General features: G+C 53.2%; 1 protein-coding gene across 6 annotated transcripts in view; it reads right to left on the bottom strand.

Moving 5' to 3' along the window:
• SYT7 (synaptotagmin 7) overlaps positions 1-8,174 on the bottom strand; it is a 90,548-nt gene extending 82,374 nt beyond the window's left edge. For 2 of the 6 annotated variants that reach the window (XM_043971741.1, XM_043971742.1), the window contains exon 1: positions 7,549-8,174. In XM_043971741.1, coding sequence (XP_043827676.1) covers positions 7,549-7,582 — 34 coding nt within the window. In that variant the 5' untranslated portion in view covers positions 7,583-8,174. The remainder of the gene's footprint in view (positions 1-7,548) is intronic. The other 4 variants (XM_043971744.1, XM_043971745.1, XM_043971746.1 and 1 more) reach the window with 3 other exon arrangements.
• Between the last annotated feature and the right edge of the window lie 16,261 nt (positions 8,175-24,435).

Raw genomic sequence — 24,435 nt, 5'->3', positions numbered from 1 at the left:
AATGGCTAGCTCCTAAATACCATCCTGGAAGCCACTGTTGGGGCCAGAATGGAAAAAGGCCCAAGGCCTCATGGCCAGCCCGGCCTTTTAGCCTAATCCTGGCCTGGATCCCTCTGGCAAAACCTCTGGCCCCTCCCTCAGGATAATGCTTTTAGTGCAAAAGAGAAAATATTTGGAATTACCAAGGAAACCAATTGTTTTGAAAGAAAGATGTGACATTTTCCCTTCTGAGTTCAGGGACCCCACGCACCCCAACTGAAGAACCCCGATCTAGTCCAACACCCTCATTTGATGGAAGGAGAAACCAGAGCCCAGAAAGAAGTGACTTCCCCAAGGTGACACATTTATGCTTCAGGTCAAAAAGTAGGAAGCCTAGAATGCCAACCCCGGCCCCCGAGTTCCAAGGACCCTATGATACCCTGCTACCTCTGGCTGTCACTGCCGTCTCAATGCATTGCCACCTGCCCTTCCCCGGAGCATCGTGGCGGGGGGGGGGGGGGCGGCGGGTGCAGCTGTACGAAAGGAGGGAGAGAGCGGGTGCCAGGCCTCCATGGGGTGGGAGGGCCCCCTGGAGGGCTGCTTCCCCCAGCCCCGGGATCTCTCCTGGGCACAGCTCCCAGCTCCCCTGGCACACCTAGAAGTACCTCACTACAAATAAACTCATTAAGTGCTGTTTACAGCTTGCCTGGCTACTCAGATTAGTGCAGTTATTATAGCAGCCCAGCTGCTGCACGAGTCTGGAGCCTCCCCCTCCCACCTCCTCAGGGCAGCACGTGCCCCTCCCTTCCCAGAGCGTGCACCTCACAGTTCTGTGGGGCCCGGATCACACTCTTCACCCCTCTCTGGAGAGAAACTCACCCCTGCGGGGAGCAGTGCCCAGCCCCAATCGCCCTCATCCCAACCCGGGCTGGCTGGTCCTTCCTCTCACCAATTCAGAGTGGGTAGCATCATTCTACCCTCATGTGTACCCAGAACCCGCTGCTAGCTACCCAGCACAGCCCCCTGGTCTCTAGGTCTGGATCACCCCCATTTTACAGATGTGGAAACTGAGACTCAGGCCCCAAACTCAAGCAGATGACAGTCTGTGATGCCATCATGCCCCTCGACACGCAGTTCTCACCCCTAAGGGACACCAGTTTGCATTGATCACAGCCAGGGCCCAGTCATGTGGCAGACAGAGACCACATCAGCCCTCTGGTGCCAGTGGCCGAATATGGTTCCTTCCATTGTGCCCTGATAGTAGCTACACTCAACAAGTATAGCCAGACACACAACAAACTTCTCCACGGCCCCAGGATGCAGGGAGGCCCCCAGGGATCTCCTTAAGACACCTCCTGAGTTCACTGTTATGGGGCTGGCACTTGGCCTTTCCAAAGGCTCCATGCCTTCTGCCAACTACACTCTAACCACTGGTGAATTAGAGATGGAGGTTTCTACCCCTTAGCCAGAGGTTGGCCCCAACCCAGCAGGGTTCCCCCAGATTCCTTGGCAGGTCAAAGACCTTTCCCCATGAATCTGGCATTACCCGCCCTGGACTTGGCACAGGCTGGCCTTGGCACTGGTGACTCAGGCACCTGGCCAAGGCCAGAGACCTACCTAATAGAGGCCTGACCTTACCCAGCACTGTTTTCCACCTTCCTGCCCCCCAAGTACTGTCCCAGAGGAGGTCGAAGCCAACATCCTATCCCACCCTGGCATCTCCCAAGAAGGGGCGACCCTCGCTCAGCTAGCTCTAGATCCCCTTCTGTGTATGTGCCTTTGTCTGCTTGTCTGTCTACTTCCAGCCTGGCTCCCCTGGGGAAAGGCAGTGTTGTTGAAGATTTCATATCAGCTTCTAAAGCAATTTGGGGGCCCCAGGGAGGCTGGTCAGAGCAATCGGGGAAAAGAAGAGGGGTACATGGGGGTGATCTCTAGAACCTCAGCTCCCTCAGCACCCTTTCATGATGGCCCCTGGCAACAGTGCCCCCCCCCCAGCCCAATCCTCCAGCCTCAGCCTCCTGGCAACCTCGAGGCATCCTGGCGTGTACGTGTGATCAAGTATGTGTAAGGGGACACAGCAGAGCAGGGAGCCATGCTCAGGTATGGGCACAACCCACCTGTTCCCTTCCAGGCCATCATTTCCACCTGTTAGCACATGGGTTTCCAGTTGCCTCCCACCTGCCCTTTCCTCACTTAGCTCCTCCCTCTCCCCTCCCCTTCTCAGCCCACTCTGATGCCTAGATTGGGGAGGGCTGATGGGGACAGGCTCGGGATGCTTCCTTGCTGTCTCTGATCCCTTAGCCCCAGCTCAAAGGCAGGAGGGTTCCCTATGACCAGATCCTCTTATTCCTCTCTCAGTGGCCTTGAACACCAGCTGAGCCAGCCAGGGCCACCTCCACAGAGCCTCACAAACAGGGAGTTCATGGGGCCGTTTCCACAGTGACAGCTCTGGAACTAATTCCAGGGTTGGGGGCCTAGTGGAACCCCGAGTCTGTAGCCCCAGAGCCACAGGCTTCCCTCCATCCCATTCTGGGGGATGCCCGGCCTCAGGTCACCGGCTTGACCCTAGATCAAGGGCCAGAATCACTTGGCCCAAGAAAGTGCAGAGGACATGTATGGCAAGCAGGAGCCAAGATCCTGGAGAAGATGGAGATGGGGACACAGATGAGGGGCTCAGAAAGGGTCTTGTCCTCAGCCTCCACTTAGCTCCTTTCACTAAGGATACTCAGGGATTCCAGCCTGACTCTGCCCGCTGCCCACTGCCCACTGCCCACTGCCCACTGCCCACTGCCCACACCACTGCTTTTGCTGCTCCACCCCTCAAGCAGAGTCCTCCCCTACACAAGCTGAGCACCTGACCAGGCCCCCTCCTAATACTGATACATACCAGTCCTCCTACTCCCCCCCCAAACCCCAACCCCTCTTCCTTCCGTATCCTTGAGCCAGTAGTGCAGGTGCTCATCTTAAAGCTGAATGAACAGGGAGGTGAACACTGCTGTGCCTGGGCTGCCTTAATTACAAAATGAGGGCGCTGACCGTGGTACCTATGATCCTTTGCTGCCCTGACTTTCTCTGATCTCTGCCAGCCAGGACATTCCGTCTCCCCTTCCAGCTTCCTTCTATGTACTAAGGATCTTCCCAGCTTTCTAGGTTTCATGTTCTAAGGTTCCTCCCAGCTCTGACATTCTAGGTTCTGAGGTTCTTCCCAACTCTGATATTTTAGGTTCTAAAGTTCTTCCCAGCTCTGACATTTTAGGTTCTAAGGTTCTTCCCAGCTCTGACATTTTAGTTTCTAAGGTTCTTCCCAGCTCTGACATTCTAGGTTCTAAAGTTCTTCCCAGCTCTGACATTCTAGATTCTAAGGTTCTTCCCATCCCAGCTCTGACATTCTAGGTTCTCTTTCTTTCTTTCGTGGGGCAATGAGACTTAAGTGTCACACAGCTAGAAGTGTCAAGTGTCTCAGACCATATTTGAACTCAGGTCCTCCTGAATTCAGGGACGGTGCTTTATCCACTGAGCCACCTAGCTGCTCCCGACATTCTAGGTTCTAAGATACTATCTAGCTCTAACATTTTAGGTTAAAGGCCGTTCCCATTCATGATAGTCTGTGTTCTAAAGTTCCTCTCAGCTCTGACAGTCTAGGTTCTAAAGTTCTTCCCAGCTCTGATGTTCCATGTTCTAATGTTTTTCCACCTTTAACATTCTAGGTTCTAAGATACTGTCTAGCTCTAACATTCTAGGTTAAAGGCCCTTCCCAGTCATGACAGTCTGTGTTCTAAAGTTCCTTTGAGCTCTGACTTTCTAGGTTCTAAGGCTCTTTCCATCTCTCATGGTATGTTGCTTTAATATTTGTACCAGCTCTAACATTCTAGGTTCTAAGGTCCTATTCAGCTCTAACATTCTAGGTTCCAAGGTTCCTCCCAGCTCTGACAGTCTATGTTCTAAGGTTCCTTTCAGCTCTGATATTTTAGGTTCTGAGGTCTTGTCCAGCTCTGACATTCTAGGTTCTAAGGTTTTGTTCAGCTCTGATTCTAGTTAGGTTCTGAGGTTCTGTCAAGCTATGACATTCTGTGTTCTAAGGTGCCTCTCAGTTTTGACATTCTTTAAGTCAATGCCTCTAGGTTCCGGGCAGCCCAGGAGCTCCTATGCCCAGGCTCCAGAGCCAGGAGGGCAGGCAAAGGTCTCCCAACTCCCCTGGCTGGCGGGTTGGCTTCCTCTCCCTGTCCCCAGCTCATTCACTCACCACAAGGTCACCTCTCCCTTTCTCCTGGCTGCCTCAGCACTGCCCGAGCCTGCCCACTGCAACACTGGCCCCTACAGGCCAGCTGAGGCCCTGCCCAGCCTCAGGGAGGGAGGGCTGGAGGGAGTATGAGCCAGGAGGAAGGAGGGCAGAGGAGAGGAAGCTTAGGAAAGAAGAGAAGAGGGGGAATGTCAGTGGAAGGATGCAGAGGACAAGGGGAGATCTGTGGCAAGGGGGAAGATGGTTCTAGGCTGTGAAGTGAGGAAATGAGAGATGGAGAAGGCATGGGGTATTGTTTAAGATGCTAGCCTAGGGCTGGTCAAGGGATCCACTGGGCCTTTTCCCCAGAGTTCTTTGCTCTACACCTTCTGCAGAGGACCTACGGCTGGACAGGACACCTTATCTAAGCCTAGTCTTCCTCTGGTGGGTGGGTCAGCATGGAGGAAAGGGACTGTTTTCTCTTCTGTTCCCTACATCTGAAACAGCTCTGAGGTTCACCCCCTGACACTTCCAACCCTGCCTGCTGTGCGACCCACAAGGGGAATACAGGGGATCACCATGGGGTAGGGGCTCAGCCCTGGCCAGAGGGTGAGGGGCTCCCTCCTGGGATGTTTTCCTGGGGTATACAAGGGAATGATTCTAAAAACAAACCAAAACTAACCTGGTAGAGTTGAGATGGGGGAGAAGCTAATGGCGCTCCTGGGCTGGGGAGATGGCATGCAGCCACAGGTCCTCAGGGAGGATTGGGTGGGAAAGGGGCCCAGGCCACACAGAGGATGAGTTTGCAGGTATCAGTGATGCTTGATGCCCCTGCTGGGGGGCAGATCAGCAGTGAGGGAAGGCAGACTAGGGGGCTGGGAGCCAAGATTAGAGGGGGTCTTCAGGTGAGGGGTGTTAGCAGGACGAGCAGCAGAAAAGCCAGCTCCTCTGCAAAGAGGCAGTGACAGCAAGATTTGTGCCAAGGGGGAGAGGAAGTCTGTGAGAGAGCCAGCACTAGTCTGGAAGGGGGTGAGAGTGATCTATGGAGCCCAGAGCCTGAGGCCCAGCAAGAAGTGTTTCCATCCTGCTTTAGTGTGCCAGTCAGCCCGATTCCCTCCATGGTGGGTGGGGAACATCCCCCTCCCCTCACCCTGTTCTCTGCTGGGATGGTTGGCCCACCAAGCAGGGCAGAGGGACTCGGTTCTGAGTAAGTCCCGCAGCTGCCTGGAGATTCTGGGAGCTCTCGGCAGGATAGGCACATGCCTTGACACCAGCACAGAGAAGCCACCAGGGAGAAATAGGGGCTGGTGGAAGCTTTGCATTCCTAGTTCTTTCACCTCCTGCCCAGAAGAACCTTATGCATCAGTCTGGGCTCCCTCTGGACACAGTGGTAGATACTAGGAGAGGAGAAGCTGCCTGGGCACAAGTGACATCATCAAACTGAGGTATAGGAGGGGCAAGGAGACCTCTCTGCTCCTACTGGGGTGGAAGAAGGTCAGTTCTCTCCTACTAGATTTGTTTTCTCTCTTCCTGAACCACACAGGTGGTCTCAGAACCAAGTGAAGTGACATCTTGGGGGGTGTACTATCCATCCAAGTAGGGATCCTGTCCCCTCTACTAGAACTAGAGCAGGCTAGGGTTGAGGGAAGGGTGGGCTTGCTACAGTAGTTATCCCTGCCCTGCCCTGGGATATGGGCATAGGAATACAAGAATGGGATCTTGGGGACAGGGCAGACACCAGGGGGCTAGAGATAACAGAGTTAGGCACTGTCCCCCTTCTGCCACTAAATCCCAACTGAGCTGCCCTTTAGAAAAGCTTTGAGATCTTTCAGTCTCTACTTAAGAGGGGCCTCTTGAGCTTTCTATAGCCCCGGGGGGATGGGACTGTTCCAGCTCCTGCTCCCCTCCTCATCCTCTGGGGTGGTCACTCCCATCAGGTCTGGAAGGAAATGTAAAAGGAACCACTTCTCAAGGAAGGTGCCTAGAGCCCCTGGGGGCTGCTATTGCCAGCAAGAGTAGCAGTACTTGAGGATTGGAGGAGCATGAAGGGAAGTGGCCATTTCCTCTGCCACGGGACGGGGTGTGTGTGTGGGGGGGTGTCAGCTCTTGGGGAGGGGATGGAGGCACCAAGAGGGTAGCCACAGGTAGGAAGCAGGAACCAAGAAAGAGATGCGACTTCTCTGCTGTTGGGATGCCAGCTAGGTAGGGCATGTGAAGCTTCCTCTGGGGCAATGATCAGGCAGGGAGAACATCCCTCCCCAAACCACACACGCACACATACATACACACATGAGTGTAGTGAGCCTCTCAGTCCTAGACTGGCAAAAGGCCAGGAGGATATTTCTTTGATAAGGATCAAAAGCTAATCTACATAAAGCACCAGTTATTGTTATTAGTGCTGGCACCATCTCAGCTCACCCCAGTGCCCTCACCAGCCTCCAGGCCACCTTCTTCCTCCTTTATGTTGCTTCCCTGCGCACAACCCCCCCCCCATCATACCCCCTGTTCCATCACCTCTTCCCCTCCCCCATATACTCACAAAAATTCACTGCACAGCCCCCCCCCTCCGTGATACAGAAGCCAGTGCCCTCTGCTCTCTCACAGACACCCTTCCTATCTCCTATCACGAGCCCCAGTAGCTGGTTGCCGGTGCCAGCTTCGGCCAGTTTCCCACCAGGGAGCTGGGTGCCACTGAGAGTAGCAGCTGGCCTCCCAGGGAGCCCCTGGTCTCGAGAAGGCAGCTGCTCTTCGCACTGCCACACACGCTGTCCTTGGACCACTGGCAGGGAGGTCCTTTCGGGAGACCGCGAGGCTGGCATGGGCTAGCGAGACTACCAGGAACCTTTGGCGGGGGGTTGGTAGGAAAAGAGAGCGAAGAGGGGAACGAGGGGGAAAACTGAGGTCAGGGCTGCTCCGGTCAGGTGTCCAGCTCCAGCTCCCACGTCCCTCTGAAGGCTGGGGCAGCCTCCCTCCCCAAGAGTAACCCTCAGGGAATCAAGTCCCAGCAGAACACCCAGCCGCTGGCTAGCCCGCAGCAGCCCGGGGAGCTGGAGCCCGCGAGGCAGCTGGCTCGGGACTTTGTGGCCGAACAGGCGGGCACGGAGATCGAGGGCTGAGATCTGAGCCCTCCAAGCGGACACCAGTGGGGCACGAGAAGGATGGGGGGGGGCAGCGGGAAGGGTAGAAAGGGGGCGCGGAAAGGGAGGAGAGGGGCGCACGGGAAAGGTGTAAAGGGAGCTCCGCAAGCCCCCCCCCCCCAACCTCCGCAAACGCCGGCACCCTCTCGCCGCCTCCCCGCTACTGCGGGACACAGCCCTGGTCCCCGCCCGTCTTCCCAGTGCCCAGCTTACCTGGGCCGCCAGCTGTCTCCGAGTCCCGGTACATGGTCCCGTCCTGGGCGCTCTCCCCCTCCCCGCCCCCCGGGGTTCAGTGCAGCCCCCGGCCCCGGCTCGCTGCCTCGCCCGTGGCGCTCCACCGGCTCATGAGGCGCCGCCGCCGCCGCCGCCGCTGTCCTCGCTGTGCCCGCTGCCTCTGCTGTCCCCGTTGTCCCCGCCGCCGCCGCTACCGCCGCTGCTGCGGGGCATGGGCTGGGGGCGAGCCCGGGCCCGGCGGGGCGGGGGCCGCCCGCTGAGCGCTGGGCTGACCTCGGGGCGGGCGGGACCGTCCGTGGGCGGGGGCCACCCGGAGCTGAGCGCAGAGCGCGGAGCACGCCGCCGCCGCTGCCTCCCAGGGCCAGTGCGTGCGTGGGGCTGGGGGAGTGAGCGCGCGGGTGTGTGTGTGTGTGTGTGTGTATGTGTGTGTGTGTGTGAGTGTGAGTGTGTGTGTGCGCCCGCGCGCGCACGGGTGTGAGCGTGTGTGTGTGCGCGTGTGTGCGCGCGCGGTGTGTGTGGACGGCAGGCAGGCTGCTGGCTGTAAGGGAGGGGGAGCAGGCAGTGTGCGCGCGCCCTGGGTCCCACCACCGCGGCCACCACCGCCACCGCCACGGCCGCCGGCCCTCACTGCCCTCCCGCGGCTCCCGAGCCTGGGCTCTCCGCTGCCCACTGCCGGCCGCCCGAGGCACTGCAGCCTGTGCCCGCTGCCTGGGGACCGGGGGCACCCCGAGGGCAACGCCCGCAGCCCCGCCCCGCGCCCCCCGCCCCATCCTATGCCTCCGCCCCAAGGAGGGAGGGCCCCCAGGGCAGCACGCCCCTGACCCCACCGGCTTGGGGCCCCTCTTGATCTCCCCCGCACAGCCCCGGGGTAGGGGCCCCTCCAGCGAGCCGAGTGGCCGGGTCGGAGAGGGCAGCCGCCTAGCTCCAGGGTGCCCCTTGATTCCTTGGGGTGGGACGGTCAGGAATCCAGGCCAGGTTTTCCACATAGTAGCGGCGCGGAGCGCGTCAGCTCCAGGCTTGCCACCGCCGTGGTCCCGAGAGCCAAGCCGGTGCTTGGAGAAACCAGGAGTGGATCTGGGGCAGGATGGAGCCAGAACTCTGGCCTGGGCTGGGGGGCCATTCCCTAATCTTTGGGTCCACGGAGGTCATCTCCTGTTTCAGCCCAGCCCCCAGGGGGATGGAACATTTGTCGCTGGGCGGTGCTGGCTCTGGTGCCAGAGGATCTGGCTTCAACCGTGCCTCTGACGCTACCTGTGTGACCTTGGCAAGTCGTTTTATCCTCTCTGGGCCTCAGTTTCCTCGTCTGTAAAATGATCGCCTCTGAGGTCCCTTACAGACTCATCAATGAGCTTATGAGAGTGCCAAGGCAGAGCCCCCTTCCCCAACTGAGGGAGGCAGACGGGATGGAAAGAATCCAGACTTAGAAACAGAATCTCGATTCGAATCCAGGCCCCGCTGCCACTTACTAGTCAGTGACCTTGGGCAAGCCGTTTTCCACACCTGTAAAATGAAGGGATTGGACTTCCAGACGGAATCAGTGGATGTTCTGTAAGGTCTGCCCCTCAGGACACCCAATTCTGAGGTCTTTAAGAGTTCAAGAGCTCCCTTTCTGCCCCTCCATTCTCCCCAGCCTCTGGTCTCTAAAAGCCCCAACCAGGGCCCTGGGAGTTCCACAGGACAACTCCACCTCTCTCTTACCCCGTCCCCCAGACACAGCCCAGGCTCTACTGCCCTCCCTCCCTCCCTCCCTCCTGCTGTCTTTCTAGCTTCCCCCACACTTCTAGCAGCACTTGGGTCTGCATGATGGGGAGGGGGTGGAAAACAGCGATTGGGAAGGATGGGGCTAACAGGTCCTAGGAAGTCCTCAGAAACACCCACCAGCCTACCTACACACACAGTCACACACTGGTTCTTGCCTTTCCTTGTATTCCCAGCAGCTGCCACAATGCCTGGCACATAGTAGGCCCTTAACAAATGCTTATTGACTAGTTCTACATTTGACTTATTTCCAGATAGGCACCAAAGCCCCTCCCACTGGCAGAAGGGACCCCCTCCCAACCCTAGAATTTCCACCGCCCCCCCCCATCACATACACGTACAATTGCTCTTCCCCTTACCCATATACACAACACCTCCAGAGGGTGGAAATGAGAGCAAAATCACAGACACACAACTCCCAGCCCTGCTACAGGCATGATGGCTATGCAATCCAGCGTGAAAGATTTCCCTTCCCACCCCTGGATATACACCTTCCTTTATATTGCCCACCCACCCTGAGCCACACCTCCACACAAACAGCCTCACAGTGGGACACACCTCCACACTTCCAACTCTATTACCCCCCATACAGATTCTCCCAGCTCCATTCCCCCACCCCCATCCCCACCCCCCACAAACACAGACACATACATATCCACCCACAGCTTTTCCGGTTGAGCAACAGATAAGGAAGTCAAGGAAATTCCCCAAGCATATCTCTGGGAAGATTGCATCTGCAGAGGACATATTTCCTTGGGTGGAACGTTCTAATGAAGTAATAAGAAAGGAAGAGTGGAGATCTGCCCCACTGGGGACCCCAGTTCCCAAACATCTAAACTTCTCATACCTCTTGAAAAGTCACGAGATCGTCATATCAGCTCTGGAAGGGACCCCAGGGGTTACTGACTCCAACCCCTTCATTATGCAGAGAAATGATGTGACTTGGCCGACTCACACAGGAGCAATCTGGGGGTCTCTGCACCTGCAGTCTATCCAATCCACTCTAAGAACTCCCCTGACCTCCCCCCACCCCCCAGGTCCACCTCCCAAAGTAAATTCTCAGGAAGCCATATCAACAGGCAGCACTTCCAAGGACTCCCATGAACGGATGGTTTATGCCTCTGTCCAAGGTCCTTCGCTAGATAACCTAGAGGGAGGGGGTGGGACACCAAGAGGGATGATGTCCTGGCTTCCAGGAAGCCTTCCCCTGTCAGGGTCCCCAGGTGAAAGAGATATCTCTTTCCTCAAATTTCCCATAGCACTTTTCCCTGGCTCCTCACTCCTATCACATTCTACCTTGTATCATATTTATTCGTGTACCCCACCCCCCAACTACAAGTATCCCGAGGACAGAGACCAGATTGTTGTTGGGTTTTTTTTTTTCCATCTTTTCAGCCCCAGTACCAAGCACAAGGCCTTCCTCAGATTCGATAATAATAATAAATAAGAATGATTGATGATAATCTTTACTTATATATAATTAAGATTTTCAAAGTGTCTTACATATATGGGTTCCTTTGGTTCTCACAACACCCATTATATAATTATAGATCTAGTGTTAGAAAGGACTTTGGAGAGCATCTGGCCCAGCCTTCTCACTTTACAGATGAAGAATCTGAGACTCAGAATAGTACGGTCACTTGCCTGTGGCCACAATGAACTGAGGTAAGTTCTACAAGCACTCTCCCCTTTCTACAAATGGGGAAACTGAGGCTAAAGAGGTGAAGTGACTTGCTCAGGGGCTCATAATTGTCTGAGGCAGAATGTAGACCTAGCCTAGCCATTCCAATCTCCCAGCCTGTGGCTCTCATCCCCTTACTGCCTCTTGATAACTCATGTTTGATGAACTGAACCACTTAAATCCTGCTCCATGCTCTCACCCAGCTCACCATCTAGCAAAGATGATCAGACCGGGATGCAAATTAGTGCCCAATAAGTGCAGAGGAGAAATCCAAGGAGAGACTTCTGGCCAGCAGTGGGAGACAAGAGAAGAGGGGACTGTCGGGGGCTTTGGGGACCCTGTAGCATTCCCAAAGAAAGAGGCCCCGGATTTGGAGGGCTTGTGTTCCAATTCTGCCACTCTCCTCTAGTGGGTTGCTTCACCCCATGTGCCTCAGTTTCCTTCTCTTTAGAATGAGGGGGTTGGACTAGATGGCATCTGAAGGCCCTTCCACCTCTAGATCTAGGAATCCATTGGATGATAAGCTCCTGAAGGGCAGAGAAGATCCCCGGTGCTTAGCACATAATAATAAATGCTTAATAAATATTTCTTGGCTGACTGATTGACTGATCCCCTTCACCTGAAGGGGCAGAAAGACTTCAGCATCTAAATGTGGCGGCTGTGAGATCTTTCCCAGGATCTCAGGGCAGATCTGCCTTGTCTCTCTTCTCACCCCCAGGTACCTTTCCATCTTCTTGAGAGCCAGGGGACCTAAGAGGCCAGATCTGAATTCTGCTTACCACTTTGACCTCTCTGGCATTCAATTTCCACATTTGTTAAATGAGAAGAGTCAGACTCAACAACCTTCCAGGTCCCATCAAGCACTACTTCTGTGATCTTGGAAGCTACTTCTCATCTCTGGACCTCAGTTTCCCCATCTGTAAAATGAGGAAATAGGACAAGATGAATTCTAAAGTGTCTTTCATTTCAGCCATCCCACGAGTCAATGGGTAGAAATTGAAGACAAGAAGATGTGGGCTTGATGATAAGAAAATTCTAGGAATCACAGCTATCCAAAAATGGAATGAGCTGCCACAGTGGAGGTATTTGGGCAAAGACTGGATAAACCCTTCTTGGGGGTGGCAGATTCCCAGATTTCAGTGCCAAAGAAGTTCCTCCTTCTGTCTAATCTCCAGCCTTCCTGACAAAGGCTTACTTTAAATCAATTAATCAGTCTCCTTGAGGGCGAAGTCTGTTTTGGCTTTGTCTGTGCATCTCCAGTGCCTAGCCCACTGCCTGGCACATAGTAAGGGTTTAATGGATGCTTGCTGATTGGTCTGTTAAGCACCTACTGTGTGCCAAGAACATTCCTAGGCACCTCAGATATAAAAACAAAAATCCCTTTCCATAAGGAATTTTCATTCTATCAGGAAGACAATGTGTGCTCATGGACATATGTATGTAAATAAAATACATGTATGCAACTTGCTAATTGGTTAATAACCATGGGAAAGCACCCATGGCTATTTTCTGCCATGCTTTCTGCTCTGTTCAGTGGGCAGCAGAACTCCTGCTGGGCGGAGCACAGAGGCCTGATGGGATCTGTCCTGAACCAGTCAGTTCATCACTTGGTGCTTCAGTCCCCCCCATCTTGAAAATTGGAAAAACAACCTCCCTGATAGGGTTCCTTGTGGAGACAGAACCAGAGGAAAGAGGATTGTCATTATGACCAATATCTCATTAGGGGCAGCCTCCTTCCAGACTGGCCCTTTCTCCAGATTCCTGGCAAGCTGAGGTGGCTTCCCCTGGAGGCAGGCATTTTTCCATGATGCCAGCAGCTCTCTCCTCACTAACAGCCTCTACGACACAGCTACCAAGGCTAGATACCTGGGGGAGGCCCCTGACCCCAATCTGAGGTGCCACAGTTTCCGATTCAGTCCTGTCAACTGGGCCCTGGTGTGATCCATTCTCTGGAGGCATCAGGAAGGAGGCATCGGGAAGAAGGGCTGTTTCCTCTCTTGAGGACCAGGAATCCGGCCGGCACTTTCCAAACTGGGGACCTGGGAGGCAGTGTGGTTTGGTTGCTAGGCCACAGACTAGAAGACAGGACTCCTGGGTTCTCATTCATTCAGCTGCTGTCAGCCTTTGAGACCTTGGTACTCACTGTTTCCCTGCTTGGATCTGTCCCCAACCCCCAGCCCTGGTGCAGGACTGAACTATTAACAAAAACTCTAAGGAAGCAACTCGGTCTTGTCCCTTGCTAAGTGGTACTTATCATTAGTCATGTGTGCAGATGAGCAAACAAGACTCCTCAACCACCTTGGCTCTTGCCAGGGTGGGGCCACCCCGAAGCAAAGAATCACTGCCCTAGTTGGTTCTTGGGATAATTCATTGGGATAATTCATGGGCAAGGAGCCTTGGAAAAGCTTTCCCCAGGGCATCAAACTGCCATCCATCAGAACAAACATTTATTACATACCCACCATGTACAGGCCCCTGGGCTGAGCTCCTGGCCGTACAAGGACAAAGGTGAAAGTCCCTGCCTTCAGGAAGCTTCCATTCCACCAAGAGCAGTGGATGGAGATCGGCTTCATCCCCTCTTGCCTCCTCCTGGGGTAGGAACTGAGTTCCAGTCTATGATTGACTAAGCAGCTTCTTGAGAGCAGGCACAGTCTTGCCTATTTGTATGACCAGCACTTTGTACACAGTGGTGCTTAATCCATGCTTTTTCTTCCCTTTCCCTCCTTCCCTCCCTTCCTTTCCTTCCTTCTCTTCCTTGCTCCCTTTTTTCTTCCTCCTTCCCTCCCTCCCTTCCTCCCCCATTTCCAATCTTCCTCACTGTGCACGTCCCAGCTCATCAAACTTCCAGTCTCTCTGTCCCTCATAGTCTTCCATAACCTAGTCAATACCAACCCCCCTCCCCCCTGGGTCTCTTCCCTCTCTTCAGCATATTGTCTTTCCCCACTGTGTCCAGTGGGCCTCTCTTTTCACTGTTCTCCCCCCTCCTCTCTCTTTTTTCTCACTCTTCCCTTCTTGTCTTTCTTTCCCTTGTTCTCCCCTTTTTATTTTCCCCGTTCTCCCTCACCAGCTCTCTTTTCAATTTACAGGTGAAGGAGGGTTTTTTTGTTGTTGTTGTTTTGTTGTTGTTGTTGTTGTTGTTTTTTAGTGAGGCAATTGGGGTTAAGTGACTTGCCCAGGGTCACACAGCTAGTAAGTGTTAAGTGTCTGAGGCCGGATTTGAACTCAGGTCCTCCTGAATCCAGGGCCGGTGCTCTATCCACTGCGCCACCTAGCTGCCCCAGGTGAAGGAGTTTTTTTAAAAGGCCAAGGACTTCAGTCTCTCCTTCTACTCTAATGATTCCAGCCATACTTAACTGTCTGGTCCACTTGTCTCCAATCCCCATACTATTCCCTGGTCAGCCTCCAGCCCCCACAACTCCTTCTGTCTGCCAATGCTTAGAGCCAGCCATTCTAGTCATAGTCATTGACAAAAGTAGAACCAAAGATGTAGACCTGGGAAGGAGCTCAGGGGTCATCCAATCCAATAACCTTGTTCCACAGAGGAGAAAACTGAGGCCCAAGAAGGTCGAATGACTTCTTCAAAGGTCACTTAGGTATTACATTTCAAAGGGGAGATTCAAACTCAAGACCTCTGGCTCTTCTGCCATCCATATTTCTAGTGCAACTCCATCAATGACTGGATGAAGAAACTGAATCCCAGAGAGGCTGAAGTGACTTCCCAAAGTCACACAGTAAGTAAGTGACCCAGGTCCTAGGACCCAGGTATTCCTCCTAGGAACATATCCCTGCAGGTCCTACCCAAGAGCTACAGATGCTGGGAAACACCATCATGTCTCGTATGTCTATAACACATTTAGAGCTATGAAATACTCTCTCCACAACTTTGTGAGATGAGTAATGAAAGAATGAAGATGCTCTTTGTACGGATGAGAAAACTGAGGCTCAAAGTGAAGGTAACATGATATGGGGGAGAAAGGACAGGATTTGAAGTCAAAAGACCTGGGGTGCAATTTCTGTTCCACTACTTATGCTCTGTGTGAATTTGAGCAAGTCACTTATCGTTCTCCTGCCTTGTTTTCCACATCTGTACGTTGAGGGACATGACTTTGCCCGGCATCATACAGCTTGAGGGGATCATAGGTTCATAGATAGATCATGAGTTGTACAGGACCTTATCAGATCACAGCTGGCATCTTCTTTTCTTTTCTTTTTTTTTTTTTTGCAGGACAATGAGGGTTAAGTGACTTGCCCAGGGTCACACAGCTAGCAAGTGTCAAGTGTCAGGACAGCTAGGTGGTGCAGTGGATAGAGCACCAGTCCTGGATTCAGGAGTAGCTGAGTTCAAATCCAGCCTCAGACACTTGACACTAGTTGTGTGATCCTGGTCAAGTCACTTAACCCCAATTGCCTCACCGAAAAAAAGAAAAAAATAAGTGTCAAGTATCTGAGTACAGATTTGAACTCAGGTCCTCCTGAATCCAGGGCCAGTGCTTTATTTACTGCACCACCTAGCTGCCTCATAGTTGGTATCTTTCTGTGCCCTCCTACATTCCCCCACCCCACCCTCCAGCCCCCTTGAAGCATCCCTTCCCCTCTGCTTCCCAGCTCCTCTGCTCCAGCCGTTTTTCTTCTACCAGAGCCTTGGGACCCCATTCTCCAGATCCTGTCCCTAACCATGACCCCGCTCCCCTCCATACTGGTCCCATCCCCCCACTGCCCCCTCCCACTTGGTCCAGCGTCTCTCAAACTAAAGACCGATCGGTGGTTTTTTAATTGTTTTTTTCCCCAGCTCGAGACAGTTTTTTTCAAATGAAACTCAATCCTTTCTCTCAGGCCATTGAACTCAGCGTCACCTGGTTTTCAAGGTATTTAAAGGCTCTTTGCCCAGACGCTTTTGATCCAGGGCTGATGGGAACTGAGCCCTCCTGGGCCCAGCCCCCCCTCTTTTCCCCTGAATCTCCTCAGCTTCTAACGTTCTTTTGATAGGATGAAACCGTCTGTGCTTTCGTTCCAAGCCCCCAGCGTGCCGCTGCTGAGCTGGCCGCGTCTTCTGTTGGCTTTGTCCGAGCTTTGAGGCCCTGCCCAGCCCGATCCCCCAAGCCCGACACCACCCCGAATTGACCTAGTTAACATGCATCCCTGAGCCAGCCCCTTCTCGGACAGGCTGGGAACCCACGCACGGTGAGCTGCGGGAACGACTGGCTGAGCTCAGTGGACGTGGTTTCAATACTGCCTATGGCTCCTCGAGTCGGTGTGACCTTGGGCAAGTCTCTGCGCATCTCTGGCCCTTAGTTTCCGCCTCTGTAAAATTGAGTGGTTGTACTTACTAGAGGATAGTCAATATCCCTCTAAGCTCTAAGCCTCAAAACTTTGGGAGATATGGAGTGGTCAGTCTGCCCCCTGGAGACCATACCCTGGCTCACGAACTGGGCTTTGCTGAGTTGGACTGGATCAGTTGCAGCCAATCCTTCTCGGACCCTTCTCCTATTTGACAGAGCTGACTGAGGGTGGGATGGGAATCACCCCGTCTCCTTGGGGTAATCTAGGTTAGGGCTCAAGGTTACTTCCCAGTTCACGAACTTAGAGGAAAGGGACCGACCACTAGTCTCTTATAACAGCCAGAGAGGAAAAGTTAAGTCTCCCTTGAAGAAAGGGATGGGCTTGGAGCCTCACTTTCTGCCCCTGTATAATTGAGATAAGTTCCTGCAGTACCCAGCTCCCGGGAATTTGTCAAGTGAGACCCTACACGCATCTCTTTACCTGTCTCTAATGTGCATTTTCTTTATCTGTATTATCCCCTCCAAGACTGGAAGCTCCACGGGCAGGAATTAACTTTGTGTTTAGCCAGCTCCTACCCAGGGGGGTCTCGAAGGGCAGGGGCCAAGATCCTTTGGGGAAGGGGAGGGGGCTGGTCCAATGTAAAACTTCCTCAGACTGGTCCAAACCCTTCGGATCAGGACAGGGAGGACCGAGCTGGGCTGGTTTCCCGTTTGAAGGTCGCCAGCCGCCCCAGGCCCAGCGCTCAATACTCCTACCAGCTATTGCAGCCCCATCCCTGGCTCCAAGCAGTGGGCGGTGCCCGGAGATTTACACGTGTGTGTGTGTGTGTGTGTGTGTGTGTGTGTGTGTGTGTGCGCGCGCGCGTGTGCATGAAGTACTGCACATGCCCGGGTGTGCATGCCCCCGCGCGCCGCAGAGCCCCGAGTGAGCCTAGCTTCGGTGCCAGCCCAGGCTAGCGGGAGGGAGCACAAGTGGCAGAGGGGAGGGGCTGAGCCCACGAGCCCGCAAGGGAGGGGGGGCCTCCAGCCTCTGAAGCCCACTCTCCTCCCGTCCTCTCCCAGTGCACGTGCGCGCACGTGAACCCCACCCTATTTGGGGAGCTGCTAGAATGGAGTGTGAGCAGAAAGCCTAGGGGAGCGAAGGGAAAAGGGAAGGAAGGGCGGGGCCCAAGGAAGAGCACGACCTCCCCCCCCCCTCCACGCCCCTTTCCCCCACACTTCAGCTTTGATGATGGTTCCTTTGCTTCCCGGGAAAGGGTCTCTGCCCACCCTCCTCAGAACCCAGGGTCTGATTCTTCACTCCCTCTGCTCTCTTCCCCGTACTCTTCAGCTCCCCATCCCCTCCCCCTTTGTGCTTCTCCACCCTCTCACCCCTTCTGCTCCTCGTCCCCCTCACCCCTTCTGCTCCCCATCCCCCTCACCCCTTCTGCTCCCCAACCCCCTCACCCTTTCTGCTTCTCCACCCCATCACTCCTTCTGCTCCCCATCCCCCTCACTCCTTCTGCTCGTCATCCCCCTCACCCTTTCTTCTCCTCAGCCCCTCTGCCCCTCGCTCCCTCCTCCCCCAGCCCACATTCTCAAATGTACATTTTGATCTCAGACCCTCATCTTCTCATTCCTCCCCGCCCCCAGCCTCCCTCATCCCCAAATCCTGAGTGTGTGTTGGAAGGTGGAAACTTCCACATGTTGCATAGTGGATGCTGCACTGAACTAGGAATCAGGAAGATCTGGATTCAGATACTACCTCTGACCCACCTTGGCTGTGTGACCCTGGGAAAGTCACTTCTTGAACTCCGTGGGCCCCCAACAACTCTAAGTTGGAGAAAAATCAGTACTGGGAGAGACAGCTCCTCACTGGGAGCTTCCTTACAAAGAGGAAATCCCAAGCCTGGGGTGATGCTTCTGGGGGCGGTTGGCAGCGAAGAGCTTGGCCTGAAGAAGGGGAGAAGACCGTGATCTGTCCATGTTAAGCCCTGTGGCCCTGGGAGAATGGCTAGTGTTGGCGGGGACTGGGACTGGACCCCCAGGCAGGCCCCCTTGATCTCTGGAAGCCTGGGTGCTGAGGGCAGCTTCTGAGCAGTGTCTTCCTCTTTGTAAATCCTGGTGTTAAATCATATGTGTTCACCTTTGTCCAGCCTTTCTAGGGTCCTCTGGTCTCTTTGTTTTGTAGGTAAAGAAACTGAGGCCCAGAGATGCTTTAGGCTAGTGCCCCAGCTAGGCAGTGGAGCTGAGACACAAATCGAACCTTACTTCCAAACTGGGAGCTGTCCAACCCTTCATCCTTAGGACTATGCAAACCCATCCCTGTGTGAATGCAGTTGGGCAGCCCTGACTCTCAGCTCAATGACTTGGGTTCCAGGTCAGTCACCTAGAGAGTCCTAGGGAATAACTGGAATGGAGATCTCAGTTGGGGGGAGAAGGGAGATGTAAGGAAGGAGGATCAGGTCAGCTCACTGCTTTGGCTGAGGAGGAAGGCTGTCTACACAGGATTGAGCCCAACTAGGCATTTTTCTCTCTATCTGGCCCCAAGAATGCCTGGGAACCCAAGGGGAGAAGGAGGAAAGGCTTGATTGAGCACAGGGAGGGAAGGCACTGTAATTGGGGATGATGTGTATTAAGCCAAGCCCAATCTCACAAGGGCACAGGAGGAGAGAGGCACCCAGAGTGGGCTTTGAGATGGTTGCCCATGTGCAGGACAGGTTTTCTGAGAACTCTTCTCAGCAGCTGGACCCTCAGTGTCCTATCTGGGCATGCTGAGAGCATAACTCGCATCTGTCTGCTAAGTCAATGTTGGCCGAGGTCTTTCCTCCTGGCCGGATGGCTGCCAACTGGAATCTATGAGTCCAGATTTCCATTCTCCTAGGAACTCAGCCCCTTATTTGGTCCTGGAATCTGTCAGCTTTTGGTTTGCTCCTTCAGGATATTTGTGGGTGGGGTGGGAGTGGTAACAAAAGGCAGGAATCATAATAATGCAAAAGAGCACAAAAAGGTCAAATTTGGTCTCAGACACTCACTGTGTAACCTTGGACAAGTCCCTTGGCTTTCCTAGATCTCAACTGTAAAATGAGATGACCTATGAGGTCCCTGGCAGCTGTTGGGGCTTTGATCCCAGGTGTGACATTGAATGAGTGTCTTAGCCTCCAAAGGCCTCAGTTTCCCCCATCTATACAGTGAGGGAGCTGTCTTACAGAGAGTCCTTGCAGCTCAGAGTCTGTGATTCATAAAGAAGGACAGAGCAGGCAAGAGGAGCTGGCCTGTCTCCTCCAGTAACAGGAATTGACATCTTCAAAGCACGTGACCTACATTAGCTCTTGATCCTCTCCTGGTGGGTGGAGCACCAGGACTAGAAGATTTGTATTCTAATCCCACATCTCCCTCTGTGCTGAGGATCAAATGAGATTATGAAAAGGAATTTGCACACATTCAAACTCTATTATTGGGAAGGAGGAACTGGGGAGAAGATAGAACTCCGAGAGATCCGGGGACTTGTCCATACTCACACAGCTAGGAGGAGTCAGAGGCTGGATTTGAACCTTGGTCTCTACTGACTCTAAATCTGGCATTCAATCAACAAACATTTATAATGCGCCCATGATCTGCCAGGGCTTTGTGCTGAGGATACAAAGACTGAAATGGAGCAGGTTTTGCCCTATAGAAACTTGCATTCTATCCAAGAGACAGCCTATCCAAATACAATTTGGGGGGGGCAGCTAGATGGTACCGTGGATAAAGCACTGGCCCTGGATTCAGGAGAACCTGAGTTCAAATCCAGCCTCAGACACTCGACACTAGCTGTGTGACCCTGGACAAGTCACTTAACCCTCATTGTCCTGGAAAAAAAGAGATAAAAAACCCCAACAAAATTACAGGGTTAGGGACTGAAGTTGTGATAAGGAAACTCCCTTTACCAACGTACCTGCTTTGCAACTTTGTCTTAGAGAGAGCTGCCTGGGGCACTGGGAGGTGAGGGCACTTGGCCAAGGTCACACAGTCAGGATGTGTCAAAGGTGGGATTTGAACCCAAGTCCTCTTGGCCCTGAGGTTGGTTCTCTAGTGACTCTGCCTTTTGTACATACAGAATAAACACAAAGGTAGATGGGAGAAAGGTGAAGAATCAGGAAAAACTGGCTTCTTAGTCCTTGGAAGTGGAGGATTGGAAGGGGGAGATGCCTGGAGGAAGGGAGAACAGGAAGAAGGATGATGATGGGGGAGAGGTCTAATGAAAGGGGAGATAATGAAGGAGCTGAGAGTGCAGGGCTCTTGCCATCTGCAAAGGGGGGGGCAATTGCTTCCCCACTCTCCTGTCCTTCTCTTCCCTGTGACTCCCCCCTCACACTCCCATCACCACCAGCACCTCTCAGGGAGGTTGTGAGGACAAATGAGATCATGGAGCTTATCTGAGCTCTCTGGAAGAAAGGTGCTATATATAACTGTGGTATTATTAGTCCTCTCCCCAAAGGGCCAGGTAACTCCCTTTTCCACACAGCACCTTAGCTTTCCACTCTTGAAAAATGGGTCCGGCACTCAGAGCGAGTTAACAGCTCCTCCCTTCTGGGTCGGGGAAAGGGGAAATCATTTCTTCTTGGGAGCAGGAAGCTGACCATGCCCTGCCCTCTAACCTCCCCTACCTGGGCATGGGAAGAGCCATCCCAAGGGCTGTTCCCAGGAATCTTCTCTGATGTCACCCAGTCCACACCCTGCTGGCCCATTTGTCTTTCTAAATAAACAATACCACAGGGCAGCCGTGCCCATGTGTAGAAAGGGCGAGGCCAGCTTGGGGGTGCCCACTTCGGAGATTATGAGTGGCATCTCTCCTACATGATCAGGGAAGCTGACCAGAGCAGAGGGCCTTGAAGGCCAGGCTAAGGGGTCTGGACTTGGTTCAGTAGGGAGAGTGGGCTGAGGGGTCGAGGTTGGCTTTAGAAAGTCAGTCCTATTTAGGAATACCTAGGCTGTTTTTCTTCACCTCTGCAAAGTGAGCCAGCCCCCTGAGGTCGCCTCCTGCTCTGAATCGAAAATCCTAGAATGGGCCATTAAGCTCCCCTTTCCCTGCCCCTGATGGTGCTGGCCCCAGCCCAACAGACCCAGGTTGCTGCTTCTGCCTCTCACCATTTATTGATCCTGCACGTGCCTAATGGAGCCCCAGTCCCAGAGAGCCCAGGAGAGCCAAGATACAGCCTCAGGTTTTCTTCCTCCTTTCCAGTGGCCTCCTGTTAAAAGTGGCCCCCATGCCCCAGGACTCTGAGGCCCTGTTCCATCCCTTTTGGGATTCCCCAAATCTGCCTCAGGGTCTTCAGCTGGGGCCCCTTACCTCCCACCTAGCCCCTCTCATCTCTCCTCTCGCCCTACCACCCGACCTCCTCATTTCCTTCCTTAAAACACCAAGGTGGGGGAATGACCAGTGGGCTACAGGTGGGTTACTGCAGACAGCTTTAAGGAAAATCAGCCCAGGGCCCGGGTGTATCTAGAACAGGTGGCTGAGTAGCCAAAGCTAGTCCCTCTTCCCAAGCTCAGTGGTGCCTCTGCCTTTCACAGTGAGCTCAGATCAGGACCTCAGATGATGTCATCTCTATGTCTTCCCTCTTGGACCAGCAGAAGCTCTGCTCCTCAAAGTTCTAGTTTGGGGAAACTCCACCCCAGATGCCATCTCATGCTAGTGATTAAAATTCAAGCCAAGGTTATCATAGTGTTCTGCCTTATAATAATAAACAAAATGAAAGTGAGGGTTTTTTTGTGTGTTTTTTGTGTTTTTTGGGTCCACTGTGACCCCTGGATCTTTCTCTACAAAGCCCAAGGATTGAGTAATAATTTTCTTCCATGGAAATTTTCCTGTAATTGCCCCCTTTTGAACTAGATATTTCAAAGGAACTTTTGAATTTTGCTCTTCAGAAGGGGCTGGCCCCAAGGGAGTTAGCAAAAAATCCTAGCTAACGGGACCCAGGAAATGTGCATCTTATTTCATCATCAAAGTCCATCTACCAGATTCTGGCCTATCAGGGCTAGGCTAGGACAAGTCACTGAGCTGGCCTGCTCCTTCCTGGAGAGGGAGGGAAAAGTACTCCCCTTTTCCTCCCACCCTTAGGGCCAGGCTGCGGCCTGGAAGCTGGGATGCCTGAATTCTAGTTCTAGATATTAGATTGGACAGCAGGGGAACCTTCTCTGCATCCTTCTCCTCTGCTACAAAGCCAGGAGGTCAGACTAGATGATCCCTCAGGTGTCTCCCAGCTCTAACATTTGATGCTCCAAGACCCCCTGCAGACAGTACAATCCATGGCACAAGGTCCCTTCGGGCCTTGGCATTCTATGTTCTCAGCTCCCTCCCAACTCCCACATTCTGTTTCGATTATTGGTCCATTGTGGAGTCTTCTTCTCTCCCTCCCCAAACCATGGGGCTCAGGATTTCTGAGGAGGGGTGTGTGTGTGTGTGTGTGTGTGTGTGTGTGTGTGTGTGTGTGTGTGTGTTTGTGTTGGAGGAAGGGGCTTTCTCCTGCTCTCAGAGGCCCACATGCCTGCCCAGTGCAGACTGGAGGGTAGATGATGTAGACACTTCAAACTACTGTTTGCCTCTTCTGTCCCCAACAGAACCTGGCAGCCATGCATGCCCATGTCCCATCCAGGTTCTCAAACTGGACCGCTGCCCAGAGCCCAGCCCAGCCCAGATCCTTTCCTGCTATTGTCCACAGGTCCTTAGAGAATTGGGGGAATGTCAAGTGCTCTGGCTCTGACCCCACCCTCCCAATTCTCTTCCTCCTACTCTACCCCCTCTCATTTGGGCCTTGTGATCTCTGGAGTCTTTTGGCTAAACCAGAGACTTTCCCTGGGATTGTTACATAGACTGGGTGGGGTGGGATGGGGAGCTGCAAGCCAGAACCACAGAACCTCCGCTCTCTCCCAGGAGGCATGGGGAGGGAGGGTGATCCCCAGGACGCTGGAGCTGGGGTGTGTTGGGAAAAAGCTGAATTTTTCCTTGGGATATAGCATATTAAGGCAATGTGGAGGCCATGGTGACTCAGGAGGACACTCAGAGACTGGACAGCAACACCAACGAGGAAGTGGCTCCTAAATGCTATTCAGATAATCATCTCCTGATTGGGCTGAGCTGGGGTCATGGAGAAGAAGGCAGCCTAGGCCTCCCACAGCTCCCAAATTGGGCTAAGTGTACCCTCTTGTATACCTGGGACAACAGGGGCCCTGGACTGCCTTCCAGCGACTGCTATTTTATGCTCAGGAGGCAACTTCCTAAATCCACCAGAGTACAGTCAGTCATTCATGCAACAATCAACAAATTTATTAAGCACCTACTATGTGTGTTCAGGAAGATAGAAAATGTCAAGAAGACATAGCCCCTACCTTCATGGTGCTTACTGTTTCATTAGAGATGGTTTTATTTTTGTTTTTGTAACCCCACTAGGACCTGACACATAGTAGGTGCTTAATGGATATTGATTGGGATGGAAGGATGAATAAGACCCCCCCACACCCAGAGTCATCATAATTGCACAGTGCCTGGCACACAGTAGGCCCCTTAATAAATACTAATTCAATTGAACGATTATTTTTTTTTTCTGCCTATTTATTTATTTACTTTTCAGGGCAATGAGGGTTAAGTGACTTGCCCAGGGTCACACAGCTAATAAGTGTCAAGTGTCTGAGACCAGATTTGACCTCAGGTCCTCCTGAATCCAGGGCCAGTGCTCTATCCACTGTGCCACCTAGCTGCCCCTGAACAATTATTTATTAAGGGGCCTACTATGTGACAGGCGCTGTGGTAAGCACTGGGAGATACAAAGACATAAATGGATTCCATTCTCCCAAGAAGAGGAACAAGCCCCCAGGCTCTGACTTGGACACAAGTTGTGGAGCCACTGGGCAGGTCTGTTAACCCGAATTTCCTCATCTGCAAGATGGTAATGATAATGAATGGAGCACTTATCCCTCGGCTTCTTTCGAGAACATAGGTAATGATGTTTGTAAAGTGCTTTGCAAACCTTAAATGGGAGAGATGATTATTGCATGACTTACTCCGGGCATTAGAGAAGTGAGATGGGGGGGGTGCATCTTTGCTGACCCAGGGGAATCAGGGAAGACTTTGCAGAGTTTTGTTTTAAAAGATGAATAAGACTTCAACTGGGGAAGAATAGACAGGAG

The sequence above is a fragment of the Dromiciops gliroides genome, chromosome 6 (genome assembly GCF_019393635.1).
Source record: "Dromiciops gliroides isolate mDroGli1 chromosome 6, mDroGli1.pri, whole genome shotgun sequence".
NCBI lineage: Eukaryota > Metazoa > Chordata > Mammalia > Microbiotheria > Microbiotheriidae > Dromiciops > Dromiciops gliroides.
The sequence above is the reverse complement of the archived record's forward strand: the minus strand, read 5'-3'. Positions and strand labels throughout refer to the sequence as shown.